Source organism: Mycteria americana, chromosome 6, assembly GCF_035582795.1.
Source record: "Mycteria americana isolate JAX WOST 10 ecotype Jacksonville Zoo and Gardens chromosome 6, USCA_MyAme_1.0, whole genome shotgun sequence".
In the NCBI taxonomy this organism is placed as follows: Eukaryota; Metazoa; Chordata; class Aves; order Ciconiiformes; family Ciconiidae; genus Mycteria; species Mycteria americana.
Window position 1 is genome coordinate 15,068,612 of NC_134370.1, and position 21,973 is coordinate 15,090,584.

General features: G+C 47.7%; 1 protein-coding gene across 1 annotated transcript in view; it reads right to left on the reverse strand.

The window, feature by feature from the left end:
* Positions 1 to 20,141, reverse strand: part of NEURL1 (neuralized E3 ubiquitin protein ligase 1) — a 166,664-nt gene extending 146,523 nt beyond the window's left edge. The window contains exon 1 of the mRNA XM_075504619.1: positions 19,841 to 20,141. Within this exon, the coding sequence (XP_075360734.1) occupies positions 19,841 to 19,925 (85 nt within the window). The 5' untranslated portion in view covers positions 19,926 to 20,141. The remainder of the gene's footprint in view (positions 1 to 19,840) is intronic.
* Positions 20,142 to 21,973: the final 1,832 nt, after the last annotated feature.

A 21,973-nucleotide genomic window follows, 5' to 3' on the forward strand; every position in this document is an offset into this window, starting at 1 on the left:
TGCTTTTTTCTAGGTTTCCATGCAAGCTGGATCTCAAAACCCTTCTTTATGTCAACAGCAGACAACTGTTTCATAGACTTCATCTAGCAGGGTTGGTAACTAACCTAAAAATGGCAGATGGAAGCATTAAATATTTATTGGACTGGAGTGCACTGATTTCGGAAATTAACACTTTGCAAATTACTTCTGTGTAAACAGTAATTAAACAGTCGGGCACAGTCCAGTCCAGGTTCTGAGTAAGCTGCAACTCTTTTTGTAAAACATATGTATACATAAAAAATACTAAAGCATGATGAACTAACACTTCTCTACTGATTTCCATCTGCACAAACCAAATTGCTCTGTGATCATGAATTAAAATTAATTAAAACTTTGGAATGGTTTTCCACATAAAGTTGGAACGGCGGGAGCCCTTGTGGCAGGCACTCAGGCATCACGCCAGTTAAGCTTGCAGGGAGCAGGAGGAGACGATGCGTTGCTTTAAAACACCAAGGACTCCGTGACCTCATGTTCCCAGTGCTACTAATGCTGGGATTGAACTGGTGCTTGTAACAGGGGGAAACCATGAGAAAAGTGCAACTGATACAGCCAGGTCCCTTGCAGGCTCCCCATGTGTTCCAGGAGTGCAATCGTAAATAGCATAAAGCTGCTATTTGCTTTTGAGCTCTCCCGTTCATGTGGGAATAGATTTGCTCAAGAGATAATGCAGTTTTATTCCCTTAAGCAGAATATTAATTCCTACTTGTGCTACTGCAATGAGTAGTAGTAATGAGACTCACGTGGTCTTTTCTTTAATAGACCCTTTTTAAAAGAAAACATGTTTTAACTCTGCTTTAAAAGTAGCCTCCTTTTCCAGAACTACAGGTCTTCCTTTCAAACACTGTCCAATATCCTTTCCAGGACTCTTCTCCCATTCACTGTGCCTGCACGCTCAGGATCTCATGAAGGTAAGCGTGTCCTATTCATTAAGGCAAGAGCTGAAGCCTCATTAAAGTTAATGGTTACTTGTACATTACTGAATTGGAAGCTTTGGGTACCGTTCTGCAATCTTTACTTCTTCAGCACAGACTGCTACACACTATATTTTGTTACCGTAGCTGGATTTTTTCCATGCTCTGACTACATCACTGCTTTTTTACTTTCTCCCTTCCCCCAAAACATATGTACTTAAAAGCCCACCAGAAATGAACAAACCCACCTACACGGGGACGGTGAGCGTGTAAATCAGGCTCTGAGCTCTTCTTGTGGCTGTGGTGATGAACGGGCAGAAGCTCCCCACAGACCGCGCTCGGGAATAAGCCGCTTATTCTCATTTTACAGGGAATGCTGGGCTTTGCTGTGGTGGTCGGGGGGGCATGGAGGGGATGTTCTCCCCCCCCCCCCCCCCCAGCTGGGGAGCGATCCTGACCCCACCGTGCAGCCCATCCCCAGGTACCACCCACCTACAGCAGTGTGCGGGAGGGGGAAATGCAGAGCTGGCTCCACAGCAGCACCAGCACCCGGAGCACGAACCCCGACCGAGGCACTGGGCAAAGGAGAAATCGGGGGGCTCCTCTGGCTTGGCCCGGCCAGGCAAGGACAGGGTGCTGCTGAGAGCATAGGAGAGGGGTCTGAGGTGCCGGGGAGCAGTGGTACCCTGCACAGATGCAATTAGGAGCTCCGATGGGATGCGGATGTGCTGGCAGGGCTACGCTCATTTTATTGTGTGCACATGCACGCAGGCTGCTTCTGTTTGCTTTCTCCCTTTCTCTCCCATTCCAAGGTTTCATGTCCCCAAGAGCTCCTAGGAGCTTGCGAGTGAGTTTGCAGAAGATGAAGAGAACAAGGCTGCCAGGGGACTTTAATGAGAGCTACTTCTATTCTCATGGTGCAGTTAAGAGTCACATAATGAAACAGAGGCTGGTTTGTTTGTTTTTTAATGAGCTCTATTTATATTTGACTTTAACTATCCTCATTCATTTTCTCTGAATCAAACCTCTACTGCTGAAACCTTGTGCATCAGAGTTAATAAAGGGCAGCTATAATCTGATTTACTGCATAGTTCCAAACACGAACGTACTCGCAGGAGGGGCTGATAGTTTACAGCAGCAATGTTTAAAGCGGAAGAACTGACAGCAAAATTGAACATAACTTCTCAGCTGCCTCGCAGAAAGCTGAAGTAATCCCACAGACTTTTCTGGAGGCATTTTTCTTCCATGTTGTTGTAACACCGAGAGGTTAAGGCTGCTGTTAAAGCTAGGTTTATGGTTCGCAAACTGGAAGCTGGTGAAAAGCAGGTGCCTTATCCAACAGATTTCGTCTGGCTGTTAGGGACACCTGAGTTTCAAGATGTCAGAGAGAGAGGAAAACCAGAAGAATCGCATGTGAACCAACCCAAGGAATGCAAGATCCTCAAGCTTTTTACCTTCAATAGTGCGGGGGGGGGGAAATCAAGGGTGTTTGTGGCTCACTCCCTATGTAGACGATTAAAACAAAAATCAGCAGTACCATGCCCTTCATTTCTTCCCCTCCTTAAAATAGAGAAGCCACTGTTTACAACATAGCTAGAAATCTGAAATGGAGGTTTTCTCCTTGGAGGAAGAAATTTTGCCCCTATCTCTATATTTAAGCTTTTAAATAAACACAGCCTCATTCTAGAGGAGCAGCTGTGTAATTAAGCCAATTTTGGGATGAACAGTGTGATTCAAGAGCCAAATACTATCTTAATTATATACATTAATATTCTGCTAAGAAGATGCTTATCAAAAAAAAAGATAATTCATGTTATTGCACAAGGAAGGCCACTAAAAATATAAAAATAACAGAGAGGGGTGCCAGTCCGAGGCACGGCGGATGACTGCACGGGCATGAAAGCAGCTCCCAGCTGCAGAGGAAGTGCCCAGCAAGCGATAGATAACACCCGCATCTGAGCAAGAAGAGAGGGGCCAGAAGTCATCTGTTGCCAGAGGTGAATACTGAATGAGGGACTTCTGTGTCAAAGGGAGAGTCGCCCCGCGGCCGCCCCAGCTGCTTGGGAAGGATTTTTGGCTGCGGTCTCTTCTATTTTTCTGTGAAGAAGCGCAAAAAGGAGCGTATTCACAGAACAGGCAGCAAAGGGAGAACCGGAGGTCAGGACGGGGGGGTTAGAGAGAGGAGTCTCATGTGCTGGATTGGGCACCGGGGTGCCCTCCGATAGCAGGGACACGCTTCAGCCCCCATCTACGGGCCAGCCCGATCGCCGGGCGGTGGGCGAGGGGCAGCAGCTGGCGCTGGGTGGCTGGCAGGGGGAGCCTGGGGGAGCCCGGCTGGCAGACAGGGAGCAGGTCAGGAGCTGGGGAGCGATGTCTATCACTGCCCCAAACGGGACGGAGCATCCCTCGTCAGAGCCCCGGTGCAATCCCGCAGTGCTCTCCCACCTCTAACTGAGGCTGCATTGCAAAACCGCAGCATCAACCGATTAAGGGAGAAAAGAAGGGATTTCCCTCCGGGTTAGGAAGTCACAGCGGGGTGTGAAACTCCTGGTTTCCACTATGGACAAAAAAAAATAACACAAGGTCTCAGAAAAGCCAGAGCTGCCTTGCTTGTTTTGAAACACTGATTTAAAGGGAGTTTGCAATTGCACAACGGCAAGAGCCCTCTGGTCTCAGGTGTGTGAGGTGAAGTTGGGGGATTTCTGGCTCACAGCCTCACCGCAGGGCCCTGCACTCCCATCAGCCCCGAGAACTGGGCTGGCTCCATGTGTGAATGGGAGATCTCCAAGGAAAACCCAGGTGCTGCAGGAAGCAGGACTGGGAATACAAAAGCATCGCTCTTTCTGCTGAATGGGCAATGAACCGGCGTTGTGCAGAGGTGCTATTCGGGATGAGTCTGTGGTGCAAGCGCAGAAACGCCTGAGCTGGCGCAGGTCAAGGCTGCAGTGGGCTGCATCGACCACCCCAGGGAGTGGGCAGGGCCAATGTACCCCCCGGAGATCCCCAGAGGCGAAAAAAGGACCGCACACATTCGGATGAGCTGGCATGGTCCTATCTGTCATGGAAACTGCGTCTCGGGCTGAACTCCACCCTGGGCTGTGACCAACGAGAAAGTCTGCTAATGTCACATATGATGGTGCTTTGCATTTCGTGATCCTTATTGGAACAAAATGCCAGCCAGCTCTTCAGCTAGATCAAGTCAGAATCAGGTCTGAATCATCCTGGATAGTTTCACGTTTGGTTTTGCAAAATCAGAGTTCAGTGAAGAGCCACAGAGACACATGTGTTAAGCAGTGACGAGGAGAGGTGGCACCAGGGTGTTCCCTGGGACTTGAGGGTTTCTGTCACGTCCACCAGTAGTGTCCATACGCATGGCCACAGCACCACCTGCTCCCAGACAAGAGTCACCAGTCCTTCGTCGCAAGACTGTGATTTCGGTCTCAGTTCTTGCCCCCCATACATTTTTACTAGGAGACCCCAAAGAAACCTCACTTACCCCTCCTGCCCTTTCATTCTCCCCAGAAAGCATGAGCTTCACCACATCTCTCTGCAGCAGAAACATGCCAGGAATATCGGGGAGAAAGATCATTTTCCTGTCCCAAGCTGGTTTAGAAAATGATGCCTACAAATTTTTAAGAACTCAGTATCCAAATGACATGGGGCAGAAACACAGCAACATGGCGGTCCTGGAGAGAAACACTCTATTCTGCATACAGCAGAGGGAAGGGCAGGTTGAGGTCTGAATACCCATTTAGCAGAGTCATTTGTCCAAATTCCTATGTTCTACTAAGCCACGGGCCATGGTGGTGAGGAACAGCTGCTCAGTCCCTCTACTGCAGAACAATTTGGATGCAGAGACAAACTTCGCCTTCAAATCAATCCCAAGACCCACTGCATGAAGGCTGTTATGCTGCACAGGGAAGGCAGCAACGTTTTGCCTTAGGGCTGGAAGGGCATCCTGGGGTCCAGCGACACCAGCGTCTCCTTCACAAAGCAGAAAACTCACTGGTGCCTTCCAGCAAAATCCCAGGAGCCCAGCCCAGCACAGGGATGGGATGGGATGGGATGGGATGGGGCAATTCAGTAAGCGGACTCCAGACTTTCCATTTTAATCTCTAAAAGGTTTAGGAAACACTTCTCTCGCCCACCTCAGGAGAGCTGCACCTATGTACTTTTGACACTACAGAGGTAGCGCGGTGTTTCGGACTTTGCCTCTTGCAGCTTGTCACACGCAAGGCTAGCAGCCCCAGTGCCTTTCCCTGGGAAGGGAAGATGTAAGGGCACCCACCTCACAAACAAATGTTGGATTGTTACTCATCTTAACTACACAGAGGGCCAAGGTCTCATTAATTAGCACTGACATTTACAACTGAGGCCACGAGATATGAGCGATATGAAGATGGATGAATTCCAAGAAGATTTGGGAGCAAAAAAGGGCTGTGGGGGATGGTTGGTTGGTCGCTTTTTAATTCTTGAGTTCTCCTTGTAAAGAGAGACTATTGACATCTGAATTCCCTTTTGCATTAGAATAGGAAAAATTGCAGTCAGTCTTTTGCCATGTATCTGAACTGCAAGGTGCTGCAGACTGCTGAAATAAAAAAGGGACCCTTGGACTGCCCAATCTCCAGTCACTGGACTTGCGTGTGGACCTGAAGGTCACAGATCAGGGGGTGTTTGGCTGCAAGGGTCTGGCTTAGCTTTGGTTCAGAGGATTTAAAAAAAAAATGCAAAAGTCCACCAATTGTCTGCCTCTACTGAAGGGTCCAGCTTATGATAAAATAAAACCATCTGTTCTTTCAGACTTTCATCCCAAACCAGAATAAACATATTCTGATGCTCTTACGGACTTGGCTCCTTCCACTGTCTTTCATGTGCTCCAGTTGACATTATCATGCATGCAGATTCCTTGGATGAGATCCTCAGGCATCGACCAGTGGGATTAAAATAAAGATCAGGTGAAAACAAAAGCATTGGTGGTTCTTTTGTACGCTTTCTGATTTTTGAGCCATTAGGTCATATTCCTTTTATACCTTGCAGCTTTTCTCTGTAACAGAGAACTATATAAAATTGAGGGGGGTTTAAACAAAAGCTAGGATTCTCATGTAATCCCTTCAGCCCAACAGCTCAGGCTTTAGGAAAAATTCAGTTATCATGAGAGACAGAAAAGCTGCCTCAATTCATGAGTCTTTTCTATATGACAATTCCAACAGCAGAAACAACTGCCCTGTTTCTGAGCACTAAGTAACCCCGTTTCTCACCTTCATCCCTACTGTGTTGCTGATCCTAGGAAAGGGTCTTTGGAATTCAACAGAGAAATCCAAATCTGGTTCTGGAGAGGTAATCCATTGGCAGTGATACCAGGGCAGGGGAAGCACAGCAGAAGGGGAGCAGATCCTGTACTTGATCCCAACCCAGAAGCAGATCCTTCACCACCACCACCCCAACCTCCACGTCCCCTCCAGGGCGAAGACAGCATGGTCACACTCATGCTGAGCTCTGGGGTCTCCTTCCCTCTCCCCTTCCTAACCTGTAGATTCAAAACTCACCGAGACATGAGCATGCCATTAGGGTAGAGAGCAGAAGGGTTAACATCTGCAATCTGCATCCCCTGGAGAGGCGGGAGGACACAGTGTATGTCTCTGACAAGTGCCATCAGTGGGCAGGGACAACACCCTCCCTTTATTTAAAACCTTATTTAAACCAAGTCCGAAAACCCTGTCACCACTGGTGCGCTTTTCCACAGCACAACATATAAAACGCTAACAAGCACTACAATCCTCAAAACAGCTTTCCTCTCTCCTTTTGCCGTCCTGCTAACCATGATGTCTGGGGCTATAAAAAAGCACAGCACAAGAGCATGTCTCTCATTCTGATCTGCTTCCGTGTTTATAACCATCGCTTATCTAATGACACTTAGGAAGTGTTACCAAGGAGACTATTTGCATCCTGCACGATGTTGCTAAAGCAACACTGCTAAATTAGATGCAGCGCCCTTAGCCTTCACCTACTGTATTTGCATTGCTATTAAAATGAAACAGTCACAGGCTTAAACTATATTTGGGTTATTCACTCATCCAAACACCTGAAAATAGTCCGATGGCAGCAGCTACGGAGTTTCCCCTTAAATCTAGAACATCTAGGTCTCCATCTCTTACACGTATTTCTAGCTTGCCTTTCAATGTGACCCGCAGACAAAGCAAGCCATCTTTTCTTTCATACTACAACCTTCCTCCACAGGACTTGTTTTCCCTATATGTTTGGCTTTTATTTGAATACTTCAGGAGATTTTAACTGTCGTAAATAATTACAGCATCTCAGTATTTGGTGGAGCACGGCAGAAGGCAATTTGTAAGTAACAGTAATGTTTGAGGCACAGGATGGCTCAGAGGCACTGGAAATGCCACAACTTGCCTGAAGTTTATGGGTCAGCTGTTCATCCTCACCCTGAGTTTTGGTTCAGCTGTAAAGAGTCACCATTCACGGACTTCAAGATGGCCCGTGGAAAGACTAAAAGGCTAAATAAGGACTAATAGGATAAAATACTCATTAAGGAGGTGATAAGATAATAAAATCAGAAGAATTTAAAACTATTAAGAACAATAAACAAGCTGGAAACAAAAATAAAGGCCAGGGGCTATTTTAGGTGAAGTTACAGAATAAATTAAATAAAGAAGCACAAAAGGCTATGAAGGGAGAGTGAGCAAAAGGAACTGAGAGGTGCGTTTGCAATGGTTCCCAAGGCAAGTAACAGCTTCTCTAGAGCTTGGACATTTGTCAATATGCTAAAAAACATACTTAAAATTAAAATACCCCCCCCATGTTAATGTAGAAATATGGACAACTGTCAGGAGCTTTACAGCAAATACTACAATTGCGTAACAATATATTATATGCAGTTGTACCTATAAAATAAATATTATTTAATTGTATTCTTCATGATATCAAGCAATGTCACAAGCAAAGACACCAGGCTCTCTGAACTCAACTCAAGTTATTGTGGTGCAAATCTAGAGCAGTGTATTATCTCCACAGCTTTCTATTCTGACGGTCTGAGCAGTACACTGTGGACAACCACACATAATAATAAAATATCATCCTACCAATACCTAGCTGGAACTCTCCATCACTTTTCAATATGTTTATTTCAAAAATAAGTCCTGCTTTTAACACTTTCAAATTTAACAGATAAACTCAGGCAAGGACATAAATAGTTGGCATCTGTCACTGAATTCAATCAGCTCCCTGAATGAGAGCAAAAGCACCCTGTTCCAGCTCTGCTTCAGTGCATAATATGGTTTGGGTGCCTCTTATTAATAAATCCTTGCTTTAGCCCAGAAGCGCTACTAAAAAGCACACCTGGGAGCATTTTACTATATATAAAACCTCTGTTCCAACAGCAAATTTGATCTGCCTGCAGAATCTAATCATGAGAAGGTAACACTCCTTCCTGCTGAACAGGCTACAGCACGAGAAAGCCCATGTCCAGAAAGCATTTCACCTGCCAGCGCTTGGAATTGCTTATGCCTGGAAATCTAAGCTGAAATACCAGAAACTGGGCTGGTAAAGAATTTGCTAGCAGTGTTGGGCCCCAGTTCAGCCAGGCAAGGTCAGGGATGTCCTTTGGCTCTTTTGCTTTTAATAATATTTAAGGATGCTTTCGGAGGGCTGCAAGAGAGAGAAGTGCCCAACTGAGTGAGTCAGTGGTAGCTGAACGCCATCGCCTCCTCTCAGAAGGATGCTGCTGATGCTCTGCCAAAAAGGGAAGGGGTGATGTGGGTAGATGGAGGTGAACGCCTGCTCAGCTGTGTCGATGGACTGGGAATACAGGGGAAAGCGCTCGAGTCCCAGTACTTCCCTAGGAGGCAAAACTGGATCCCGAGCCTGGATCACATGAACTCTATGGGAATTGATGGATGTAGGACTACTGTGTTCAACAGATTAATTGAGTCTTCCTCCTGCTGAATTGTTATGCAAAATATAAATAAATCATTTTACCTCCCTAGACATCAGCCTATTTTAGGACGAGGCAATGGGACAAGCTCTCTTTCCTGCCTCTCCGCAACAGCTGAGGTGAGGCTCAGTTCCTCAAGTTTTGTCACTGTTTTAGCTCCTCCACAAGAAGGTGTGATAGAGGCACAGAAGAAGATTTCTGTAGTTGGCCATGGCTGGAGAGCATGTGTGTGCCCACCACCACCACGCTCCGCTGAGCTCCCTGGACATGAGCCAACATGATGCCAGTGGAGAGCCCCCTCCAAGCCATGTTGTGGGGAAGCCACCCTGCAGTGGTCAAGCAGCGCTGGGGTTTGAATAAATACTCTAGTCTTATACTAGAGATTTATTTAGAATAAATACTAAAGTCTTCCTAACTCCCCTCATATAGCAAAAAGAGGACGGCTCAAGTCTCGTGGGGTCTCACATCTACAACAGCGGTACTCCCTCATGCCTCCTCCCATGGCCACCACAAGAAAACTTCACGAAGGTTTAGAAAGTATTCTGCCGTCCTCTGTGGGAAAGGGTTACTTGTGTCCACACACAAAGGCTGCAGAAGGCTGTTTTTAGCTGCCCTTGCTCAAGGGGAGCTTTCCCAGGACTCAGCCCTCCTTGCTGACTTCAGGTGCCCCATGTGAAATGGGCCGGGGAGGGCTCCAAGGCAGGGTCAGAAACGAGGATTTGCATCACCAGCAAGGCAGAGAGAGGGGAGGAGAGGAGGTATCATCCTTGCCTCCTTCTCCTCCTCCTCCTGCTCCACCAACTCCTCCTTCTCCCATGGGAAATAAGATCAAAAGGAAAAAGAGGTTTTCTCTGTGCTAGTTATGCCTCTCTGAAATTTTCTCGGAACTTTCTGTTGGTTTTGGATCAGGTCCTAGACCCATGTGGACAGAGCCCATACTGTACAATGTGTCTGGGTTACTCATTAGCAAAAGGGTTCCCTCTGCAATCAAGCATGTAGAGCACCTTATTAAAACATGCCCTGCTCCATATCTGACCCAATGGAGCTGGCACGAAGAAGTTCTCACCACACCCTGAGAAATGCCGCTGGACTGCGAATTATCATTACTTCCCTCGTCTCAGTTCCTACATGGCCTTATCTAAACTATGTCATAAATCTTCTGGGTTTTATCTGAACTCTCCTCCTCCCAGTGACATTCTGTACTTCTGAATAATGTTGTCTCCTTATGAATTACAAGGGGCACTGCAATAATGCTCCAGCAGAAGCAAGGGAAGCAGTGGGAAAACAGCTAAAAGCTAGACTGAACTGTTTTCCTATTTGTAATCTTCTGTCATATTCCGAGTTGGAAGATTAGATAACGAGACTATTTATAGAGGCATTGCTGGGTGTGTATCACAAAACCTTTATTGTAAGACCACGGCAAGTATGAAATTTTAATTTTGCCTGCCACTTCCCTGTGCCACAGCTTCATTTGCAGCAAAGCATTTTTTCTTTCGCAGTGGGGTTATTAATAATGGATGTAGCATTAACATTTCCAAATTGGGAGTTTACCCTCCGTCTCTGTTCCCACCATCCCTCGGTAATTTTTCCTCCTGGGCTCCGTGTTGGACTGACAACCAGAGACTGACAATATCTGCTCAGCCACCAAACACACATTGCATGGGCAAGAGCAGCTGGAGCTCACGCCATTCACTGCTACAGGTCCCACCTGCAGGACTTCTCTGTTTGAAACCTCAAGCTGCTTTTTAATCTCTCTGCTAAGTCCTCCGGTGCACGCCAATAGGGTCTGGGAACAACTGTTCAAAGGAAATGCACTGAACACCAGATGATCTTTGCAGGCCGTGCGGCACCCAGCAGATGGTGAGAACTTTCTGCCACAATTAACGCAGGGCAGATTTCAAGTGGAGGAGCAAAGCTCTCAGCTCTCGGTACTTATCACTTGGCACCTCAACTCTGAACTTTTAAAAACAAAAGGTATTCGTGGATTTAAATAGGGAGAACTTTTTGCACCTTTATTTTATTTTATTTTATTTTATGCCTGTTAAGGGATGTAATTGTTGAAGAGTTGTATCGTTAAAACAGCTACACTAAGTGATATACTGAGATGGGAGTGGGAACGTAGAAATCCAGTACTAACACCAGAGGTTACCCAGGTCCCTTATAATGTATTCACTGCGTTTTTTAATAAAGAAAGTAAATTATTTCAACTACTTCTCTTTCTGTATTTGCTGAAATGCTGCAACATAATCAATTAGTGAGGCACATTTTCTGTTTTCCATTTTCTATCACATCTATTCAAGTGACTCACGTAATACAGAGATTCTTTTTGCAACATTTACAGTTATTTGTATTCTGTCTTCTACAGTGACTCAATATTTCTATGGGAAACCATCTCTTCCCTTCCTACCTAGTAAATACTTGTTAAGTACAAAAAACAGGCATTCATCATGGACAAAAATGATCCCGCAAGATAGATAGACAGATAGATATTTAAAAATGCAATGGTACCAGTTGCTCAAATCAAAGAAATTCTGAGTAATACCAACACAATTAAATGCTATATTAAACAGGTATCCCTTAAAGAGGAGATTGGAACTAACCTTCTGATGAAGAGTTGGAATCTGGATGGTAAATAAGCTCTGGATCTATGGCTGCTTGGCTTATCTGGCAAAAGCCTGTCCAGTAGCAAGTTAAGACTCTAACACTAAGCTTTACATTAGATGGTGTTGATGAGCAGCAGAGCACAAAACACAGTAGCGTCTCCATCCAAGTAGCAGTTAAAGGGAAATCAAGCAGAGCTTATGCCTAACAGAGGATAAAAGATGATCAGTGGGGTTTTTAAATTGTATGTTGACATATGGGAAGTCAATGTAAATTAGAATGAGTCAAGCATAACATGATTACGTTTATTCTGACTGGGTCAGGGTGTGAGCTACAGCTTTCAAGTAGGGTGAAGCCAGAGGGATGTCCAAACAGGGGCTGCTCGCAAAGACTTTCATGCTCCCATTCAGCTCCCCAAGTAGGAAACCAATACCCCAAAAGTGCCCCTGATTAATTCCACTGGGACAAAGGATCCCAGATTTCCAGCTCTGCTCAGCATCCCGTGGTACCTTGTCTCTTCAGAAGCCAGGCTCCTTCTTTGCTTCCCCACTGGCTAGTTACAGACACTGACACTGGCTAGTTACAGAGCTCCCCAGCCATCGCTTTGCTGAATCGATCTTCTCAAGTCCTGATGATAGACATAGGATGTGTTCTGGCCATATCATAAAAACGGTGAGATCAACAGTCACTAGGGAATCCCTGCGCATGCCCATGCACATGTCTGTAAGCCCACACATGCAGGAACATCTGGATGTGTCAGTGTTACCAGTGTGAAACCCAAATACTGAATACGAAGGAACAAAGAGAGGAAGGAGACTCTGCAAGCAATGCCGGTACTTTAGAATTTATTTTGTCTAAAATTTTATTAATGTTTTTTCCAAAAACTGTTTACATTAAGTGGTGGGCTTTTTTAACTAAAAACCCTGCACGGTATTTTGTCTGAGGCTGGCTGAGAACTATTAACATTTACTTTTCAGAGTTTTGCATAAAATAGCCCTGAGGTTTAATCTGACAGTTTTCTGAGAGCTGAGAATCCTTCCCTATGCTTCAGCAAAGAGTTGAACCAGGGTGGACTAATGGAGAATTGTATAAACATAGTACCACCATGGCATGCTTCGCCCTATAATTTTAAAACACAATTCTATTTTAATCCTGTAACTGGAAGGCCAAATAACCAGTAGTATAAACATGAACTAGACTCTTATATACAGCATGCATTTATCAGCTGGAGATCCCCAAGAATGAATGGAGATGAAAACCTACCCCACCTCAATTTTAACCACATAGTTGCATCAACGCAGACCTTAGGGTGGGTAAGTATCCAAGTGCCTGCCCTCCTCCCCAGCTACACAGCTAGCAATACCCTAGTTAGCTAGGTTAAAAGGTAGCTCAGGTTCATACATAGATGTCGCAGTCACAGCAGAAACTTTAACCATTGCCAGACCCTAAGTTTCAGTTAAAATTCAGCTCTTGTCCCCAAAACTACTTTCGGATTTGTCAATTTGTGGCACAGAACTGAGCACCTGCACAGCGCTGTGATTAAGGTTAATCTTAGGCCAACCATTTCTGGATGGAGACAATCCCAAAACATAGGCGTTGCAGACCCCGCTCCTCGAGACAGTTCAGAATTGGATTAACTCAGGTGTCCTAAAATTTCAAGGCAGGCCAAGTCAGAGCACGTGTGGATCCCCAGCTTGAAATAAGTAGCCACCATGAAGGTATGCGCCGTAAGTAAAACAACATGTACTTGTGTACTTGCCACGGGCAACAATTTCAGCGATGCAGAAGTAGCTGGTTCCTGCAATTATCCTAGCAGCAGTAGGTAAGAACAGCTGCCAAATCTGAAATCTTCCAAGCCTCTGTATTAGAAATCTTCCCAGATATGAGGATATCCACAAAAGCTGCTATTTCAACAGTCAAGGAAACAAAATGAAGTGGGGGCTACTCGGGCCTCTGTCATTCAGGAGGTCAATGCAAGCAAAGAGACCCTGCTTTCTCTTACTCCAAAAGAGCCCACAAATACAAAAGCACCTTTATTTGTCAAAATCACAGAGTGCAGGAGACACAGCCTCATCCAAGAAAGCTTGCACAGGGACCTCGTCACAATCTCTACTGTCTCCCAAATAAAGCCTGAACGTTCTGTGCGTGACTTCGAGGCTGCTTGGGCAACGAACCACTCTGTAAACACCCAGGCAGGGACGTTCATGAAAAAGAGGATGGATCCAGCTAGAGACCAGCCAACACCAGAGCAGGCTCTATCCCTCCATCTACCACTGCGATGTCTGAACAACCCAGCTCCAGCCTTCACTGGTGTGGAGAAGTTTTAAGTTCTCATTTCAGCATTATCCTTATCAGCTAAACACAAGTAGCCTTAGGAAGACGCCCTTGGGAAGTCCATATGAGCAGGGCAAGTGTGTGGTCTTTGTATGTAGCAAACTTCAAAGGATTCCTCTTTCATGACCTCCTCCAATCTCCCGTAAAATTGGACCCATTTTAGCATCCATAACATCCACTATTAATGAGCTCTACAGAGCTACTAGCCACTGCTGATGGCTACAGCCTCCTTTTGTTCAACAGGAGCTGGAATCTACCAACTTCATTTGATGTCCTCCTAATTCTTGTACTGGAAGAGACAGTGAAGAGTGGAGCTCTGCACCTTCTCTACATGCCAGTCACTTCCCACCCTAGTTGTTCCTTTTTCCAGAGGTAAGAGTCCTAGTTTATTCAACCATTCCTTATATAAAATTAATCCAGACTTTTGACTGTCCCTGTTTGCCCTCCTCTGAACCTTTTCCAGTTCTCCTGTATCTTTTTTAAGATGGTGGAAGGGGAAGAACCAGAACTACACAATATTCAGATTTAGACAACAATCTAGTCACGGCCTCTATTTTCTTCTGTTTGGCTTCCCTTACAATTTCTAGTATTTCATTTGCTTTTTTTAACTGCTACTGAGCCTTGCACTAACATTTTCAGCTCAATCACCCCAGTGATGTTTCGGTTCCCACTGGTTTTCAAAAGCAGCCCTTCTTGCCCTTCAGAAATACAGAGCATCACCTGTGGGCAAAGCACCACATGATTTCCTAGGAAATTTCTGACAAGCTGCAGCACTACCTGCTCCACCAACAGGCTTGAGCACCCTATGAAAAGGACAATGGGAAAGGAAAAGTAAGACAGATAAATTGCCGTGTTTGGAGCACTGGGCAATTTTAGGCAGTTTAAATGCAATAAATCAAAGTTCAGTAGCTTGGGAAAAAATCTGGTGCGTGGGAGAGGGTCATATAAACCTGAGAACCTCAGGAAGGAAAAACTTTTTACCTACAACCCAGACACACTGACAGGTCAGAGGGAAACAAGCATGACCCAGGACAGAATGAAAGCAGAAGGGCAGGAAGCAGGGGACATCCTTCAAAGCCTTGAATGATGAACCTTCTGACTCTCTAAGGCTGGAAGAAAATGAAATAGTACTTCAAAGAAGAACCAATTATGACAGCAATGGGACCTGAGGTTATCTCACAGCATCACTATTGGCATCCCCCCCGGGGTACTGCTTGCACCCCAACTTCTAATCCCCATGATCATCAACTGCTGACATCCTTTTACTTCCCACTTAGTTTTATTTAGCGAGTGCACAAAATGGAGCTGGCAGCAGGATGGTCTTTCCTATCAACAACATACAATTATTGAAATGCCTACACCAGCCAGATTACGATCTTCTGCATGTATTTCAGAAGCTTATAAAATACCAGTGAAAGAAGAAAAAAGTCCAACATATCTATGTGTCATTGGGATATAAACTTTGGAACAGCAACTGCAAAAATGCAAAGACTGTATAATCATGACTGGTATCCCCTGTGGGCCAGGAAAAGCAGCAAAGCTCCTGCCTCCTTGGTAAAGTGCTGCACAACAGGCTGTGTTTCTGGGGGCCTGCAGCCAGAAAGGCAGAGTCACACCCTTCGGAAAACCACTGCTGACTCTGACTTCAGGTTTCCTAGCAAAAGAAGGGACTAAGAAGCACTGTCCTGCCAAGATGCCAGCCTTTGCTTCATGTGATACTCTGGAGATATAAACCCCAAATCATCCCACAGAGATCACCCAGACACGTTGAGTAAGAGCTATCTGTATGAATGAGCAGCAAGCACAGGGGACCATGGAAGCACCCAGCACAACATGACTCAGATCTCGACGGGAGCCTCCAGATGCCACCGTAATACAAATGATAAAGAATAACCCATGAGTAATCCGCCATTGCTGAAAAGAGGATCTCTGACTAGCTCAGGCTGTCTCTGTAATATAGCGCATGCATTCTTTTGCATAAACATCATTACCCCGTGAGAAAACAGACAGGAAGAAATCCTGCTCGCCGTCACTCACCATGGAAATCTACCTTCCAAGGCAAGAGGGGGCTCAGGAAAGAGCAGCAAACCCGAGTAGGAGGCTGGAGGAAAGGATTTAAGAGAGGAGACAGTAATACTTCTTCGCCTTTACAATGTCATATTGATCTGCTGTCCACAGAAATGGCTAAGCCTTCTTGAAGCTGAGGACACGGAGACAAGTGAGGATAAAGAGCCGCATGCCCACGGAGCTTGGGAGATGGCATTCAGGTCCCTAGCCTCACCTCTGGCCCAAGGGCTAGCAAAAACTGCACTTCTAGCATCCTGGACCAGCAAATCTCGGAACTACACAACAGCTCTAACAGGGTACACAGCCCACGTATCCAGCAGGAAGAGTTAAACGCATCCAGCAAGGCTGAGCAGTAGGAAGGAATGCAACAGCCACAGAGATTTGGAAGATGCAACATTAGGCAAGGAAGGTAACTTACCAAGCTACACCAGGATTAAAAAGGGGAATTAAGAGAGGAGATTGACTACCCTGGAAGAATCCTGGAGCAGGGATTGAACTGGGGATGTATGTCCTGAGAAATAATAGAAATCTCCTTGGTTGGAACAATTCAAGCCAGACTGCCCTGGCACTAGTAAATAAACAGTACACAGAGCCACTGCTGCAAAGGTTGATCTTTTGCATCACAGAATCCAGGAGATTAGATACAGCTGGAGTTTTCCCACTTGGTTCCACTCCAACCAGCCATACACACCTTGTTTAATAGTTATCGCAAACCATATTTCAGAGAGGGTGGACAGCAAAAATTTCCTGGAGTTTATCTGGCTGCATCGTTAAGGAGATTGTTACCAGATAATCATAATCTTTTGCTCAGCATTAGGAAAGTACACAATGGATCACCTTCCGTCATCCCAGAGAAACAACCACATCTGGGTTACGGGAAGGGAAATACTCACAGGAATGCTGAAAATAATCTCACCTCAACCTCCCCATCATGATACCACCAAGTGACAACCTCCTTCCAACCACTGGCCATAACTTTAAGATTAACAGCCACATCAGGACCGTGGCATTTGATCAGCTGTGGTCCTGGAGGACTTCTGTTTCCACTGACTTCAGTTTTCACTGTCTTCAAACCAGCCAAAGTCTGCAGGCACAACTGTGACACCAAAATCTGGATTAACAATCCAGGCATGACGTACTGCTTTGGAATAGGTAATTCCAAAGTGCTCGCGTCTAGCGCTTTCTAGTGAACAACAATATGAACTCCTTTTATAAAGGGCTGGACATACCAGATTTTAAAGTACTGTCCTACTCTGAAAGCAACTTTAAAATCATCAGCCTGGGGTTCCAGGTTTACTGTTGCAGGTCAGTAAAGATCTGCCTATTTCAGCTACCTGGTTTTAAAACTGCAGCTGAAGTCTGAGAATCAAGTTGGGTGCTTTCCTTCTTATGCACAACCATCAAAAGCAAAGCAGGTATGCTGCCAGCCATGCCAGTCTTCAATGATATTTCTGTGTTGTGCCTTCAATGCCACCAAAAGGATCACATGGTCTTCAGAAGATGTACTTAACTAAAGGTGACCATTTTTAGCAGGACTAACAGAAAGGTATAAACATTTTCAGTACATGTGGGCAACAGCTCTACTATGTACAGAGGTCTTATTTCTTATATAGCAGAGATGAACTTGTAAGGTTCAAGGACTGACTTCGGAGTCCCCAGACCACCTGGGGAAACTTAATGCAATCATAGCTTCTTCTTTAGCAAGAATGAGCCTAAATCACCCTGACACCAGGTAAGGAAGAGGTCGTCACAGAAGGAAAGCACTAGATGATGGCCAAATTATCAAAGTTCAGTATCCCTAACACGGAGCCAGACACTGAGGGAAGAACAACTGGGGATCTTCAATTAAAATACACTTTACAAAATGTTAAACGGCAGATACGTAACAAAACTGTGTGACATTCATACTTTTGCTGCTATGCCTCCAGACCATTTTACAGGAACCTGTCAGATGCAATCAGACTTGTTTATTCTGCATTTAAATGTAGGACCTGAGGCAGTCCGGTTTCAAAAAGACAGAAAAGGCACATATTGTCCCTGGCAGTTGCTTGGTTTTTACAACAAAGGCAATGCCTTGTTAACTCTCTACTCCAAAATTAGTTCAGTGCTCTGCTACATTACAGTCTTGAGAACATTTCTGCTTGCTGCCTCAGCACAGGTAGAAATTTAATTAAAATGGAAATTAAAGGAAGAAAGAAAGAAAGAAAGTGCCATTAACACACACACACCCCCCCACACACACACCCCAAATCAGGTGATTCATACAGAGCATCTTCAAAATCTCACGTAAGCCACTCATAATGGATTAAGTGGCAGTGTCCCTTCTGGCTCCAGTTTATAAATTCTTATCTGCTTAAGCTTGCTCCAGAAAGATTTCCAGCTGACAGCACGATTCTTAAGAGACAAATCCTCCCTGGCAGTTTACAATTGCATACCAACTACTACAGCATCATGTGTGCCTTCATGTTTCCATTGATAGAGGGTGATGGTTCACCGTTTAGGATTCAGCATCCCCCTCCTTGCAAGTCTAATTTTAAGCACAGCCATTGTCTGGGCTGAGTTTCTGACTGACTTTGTCCATGACAGAGCAGTAAGCATTCGTAACATGTCCTTGCATGGCCATTAAAAAAGCCATGATATAATCACCCTCAGTTCATGCAACTGTTCCAAATCATCCAAGTACGGAGGAAGGGAGCAGAGAGGTGTAACAGAAGAATAATGCAAGTATCGGAAAATCCTTCAGTATAACAACCAGCTGCCCAGCTCATCATTAACCATTTCCACTCGCCCAGACCATGCCAAAGAAGTATCTGAAAGCTCAGTAAAAATGAGGGTGAACAGCAACATCCCTATTTTCTATGCTGGTGGCTGCAAATTCTGCAACACACTGGGGAAGCTGCAACAAGTTTTGATCATCTGAAATGGCTGTGGGAGCACCTTCCCTCATTCTCTGCTTACAGAGAGATGTCTGACATCCTCTACCCCCATCATTCGGTGCCTTTGGCTGTGAAAATGTGCTTAGCGAAGAGGTACCCAGGTAGCGTTGAACACATACGGCGTGTACTGCTGCCCAAGGAAATCCCTTTCAAGAACGACGGGTTATTTTCTGCTACCACCCTCACAGATTACAGCAAAAGGGGGCAAAATAGGGCAGGGACAGAGGAGACCTGGGGCAGTCACTCCTGCTCGCCTTGCAGAAGTCATCCCCATCTGATCTGGTCCCAACGGTGCCCCAGGATTTCAGAAAAGGGATTTCATCCTTATGAGGAAGAGAACAACCAAATAAGCTGGACAAGGAGCCCCTGCCCTCCTCCAAAGAGGACTGGCAGTCCCACGCACACAGACACATTCCTGGAGCACCCAGAAAAGATGCCAAAGCAAAGCTTTCATTCACCGAGAAACACCTGGGGACTGACTCTTTGGTTGTCCAAGCCCTCCGACACGTTGTCCCTTGCTTTCCCGGGGTGCCACTGCCCAGGGAGACCTATGCACCCATCAGCCACCCGTGAGCCACTGCCGGGGAAGAAGCAGCAGGGCTGGGAGCAGGGCAGGGGGGCCCACACCGCCCGAGGGCATGGGGTGCCAGGCATGGAGCCATCCCACCCCGGGGTGCCCATGGAGCCCAGACTGTCCCGAGGTGCCTGGGGTGCTCAGGGAGCCCAACCCGCCCGGAGCGCCCAGGGAGCCCAGCCTGTCCCAAGGTGCCCGGGATGCCTGTCCGGCGTGGGGTGCTCAGGGTGCTATGAGTGCCAGTTTGGGGTCCCTGGGATGTCCAGGGTTTGTCTCCTGCCTGGGTGCCCATCCCACCTCGCGTTGCGGGTGCCCAGAGCACCCATCCCGCTCCGGGCTGCATGGGTGCCCCGGGGTACCGCGGGTGCCCGTCCTGCCGGGGGTGCTCGGGATGCCCGTCCTGCCGGGGGTGCCGGCCGAGCCGTACCTTTGAGGTGGTGGTGGCGGGCGCGGTGCAGGCGGCCCTGGCCGCCGCGGGGCAGCGCGGGGATGCTGGAGAAGCGGCTCCCCATGGCGGCATCCGAGCCGGGCCGGGCCGGGCGGCACCGCGCGAGGTCTCACCCCGGGGGCTGTGGCGGCGGCGGGGCGGGGGGGGCAGCGCTCCGCCGGCGTCTCCCGCGCTCACTCCGACGCCGAGAGCCCCGCTCCTGCCCGCCGCCCGCCGGGCCCCATGCCCGCAGTGCCGTCGCCCTCCGCGGGGCCGCGCCGGCTCCGCTCGGCTCCGCCGCGGCTCGGTACGGCGGGGCGGGGCGGCGGCACCGCGGCCCCCCCGCCGCGCCCCGTCGCCATGGAGACAGTTGTTCCGCCCCGGGGGGGGAGCGGCGCCGCGCGCCGCCCAGATGTGCCACCTCTGGCGCGACAGGTGGGGGCACGCGGGGTCCTCTCCCGCCCCCCCCCCCCCCCCGCTCGGTCCCGGGCTCACGGACTGGGGCCCCGCGGGGAGGGCGGCCGCACCGCCCCGTCCCGGCTCCCCGGGGCCTCGGCAGCAAAGCCGGCCGGCCCCCCCCCAGAGCACGGTGCGGCTCCGGCTTCCCCTCAAATCACAAGGATGCCCAGCGCGGCCCACCCCGAGGGGCAGCCGGAGGGTCAGGGACTTTCATCCCCTTCCCAGCCCAGGAGGAAAGCACGTGGAGCGGCGCGCCTCCACCTCCCTGGGACGATGCTAGGCTGGACCTCCCTCACACCTGCTGGCCCTAAACCCGCTTCCCCAGGGCCAGCCCAGCGCCCTCCCAGTGAGGAAATTTGCGGCTGATCCCAGAATCCAGGCCCCTCCAAGGATCTGCATCATGCATGAACATCCACCCAAGCAGACATGCTGGGCTGGGATGCAACTGTCCTAAAGCAATTAGGATTCTCATGGATGCAAATATGTCAGAGCAGCACTCAGGGGAAGGCAAAGCAGATGGGCAAGCAGTTCCTTCTCCAGCCCTGGGGCAGGTGGACAAGAAGGCAGATAGTCAGAGAGGCGAGTAGGTCCGTTACTGGTCCCCAGTCTACCCAGCAAGGTGGGTGGGAGCCTGCGCCCACCGCTTTACTCGCCCTGGTGGCTCAAAGCAGTGAGGAACTCCAGCCAAGCTCAGGGAAGTGGGGTAGGGTAGAAACGGGGTGAAGGGAAACACTTCACTGGCAGGTCGCCTATGAAGGGTCAGGAGCTTGTACTGGTGAAGTGCTAGCACGGGGCACTGCCTGCACGTGTGGCTTCTGAAAGCTGCTGCAGTATAAACACATCCCACATGAACTGGGACTGTCCTGCGTGGTTGGAGCCCTCTGCGCAGAGATGAGTCTCTGCACAGCTGCGTATTCATGAGCGTCCGTGCTGCAGCCACAAACTCACTCGTACCTGCACAAGCCATGCCCACATGGCGCTCTCTTGCCGTGAGAGAGAAGGTCCTGTGTTAATACCATGCCTGTCCACCACCAGACATGGGGCTCCTCTCCACCTTGCCCACTCTGGAGCCACCCAGGCCAGTGAGTTGCTCCATGAAAGCAGCCAGGACCATAGGGGGTGGTGAGGTTCCCCCTGTCCTCCTCCCAGCAGCACCTCGGCCATACAGGGATTTCTGCTGTGATTAGCACAACCCAGGACCTGGAGGAGTCCAGTTGGCACCACATTAAAATAAATCCACAGCCGATGCTGGTCTGTTGCATATATACATTACCTTTTTCTTTAAAGACACTAGGTTCTGGAGACACACATGTTTGCAAGCTTCATCTGGAGCTTCAGCGAATGCTGAAGACTGAGGGCAGCTTCAGTTCAGCTATGTGAGGGCTGTAAAACGTCTTTTTCCTTCCTTCTGTTGAACAAAAATTTAATGTTCAGCTTCTTTCCAAAAGGTGATTTTGTCCATCTATCCATCCACCTCCACCCTCCCCTCTCCCCCCTTCTAGTAAATGTAAGAAAAGCCCTTCCTGGTCAGGGAACACACATGAACATTTTCACCTTGAAAACAGTTACTGCCACAATTTCCCCTCCCAGAGGGCCAAAAAACCCACTGTTCTCTGAAACTGCTCAAGTACATAACTTTCAGAGGAAAAGGGAAAGCCTTCTGAGGTTAAATAA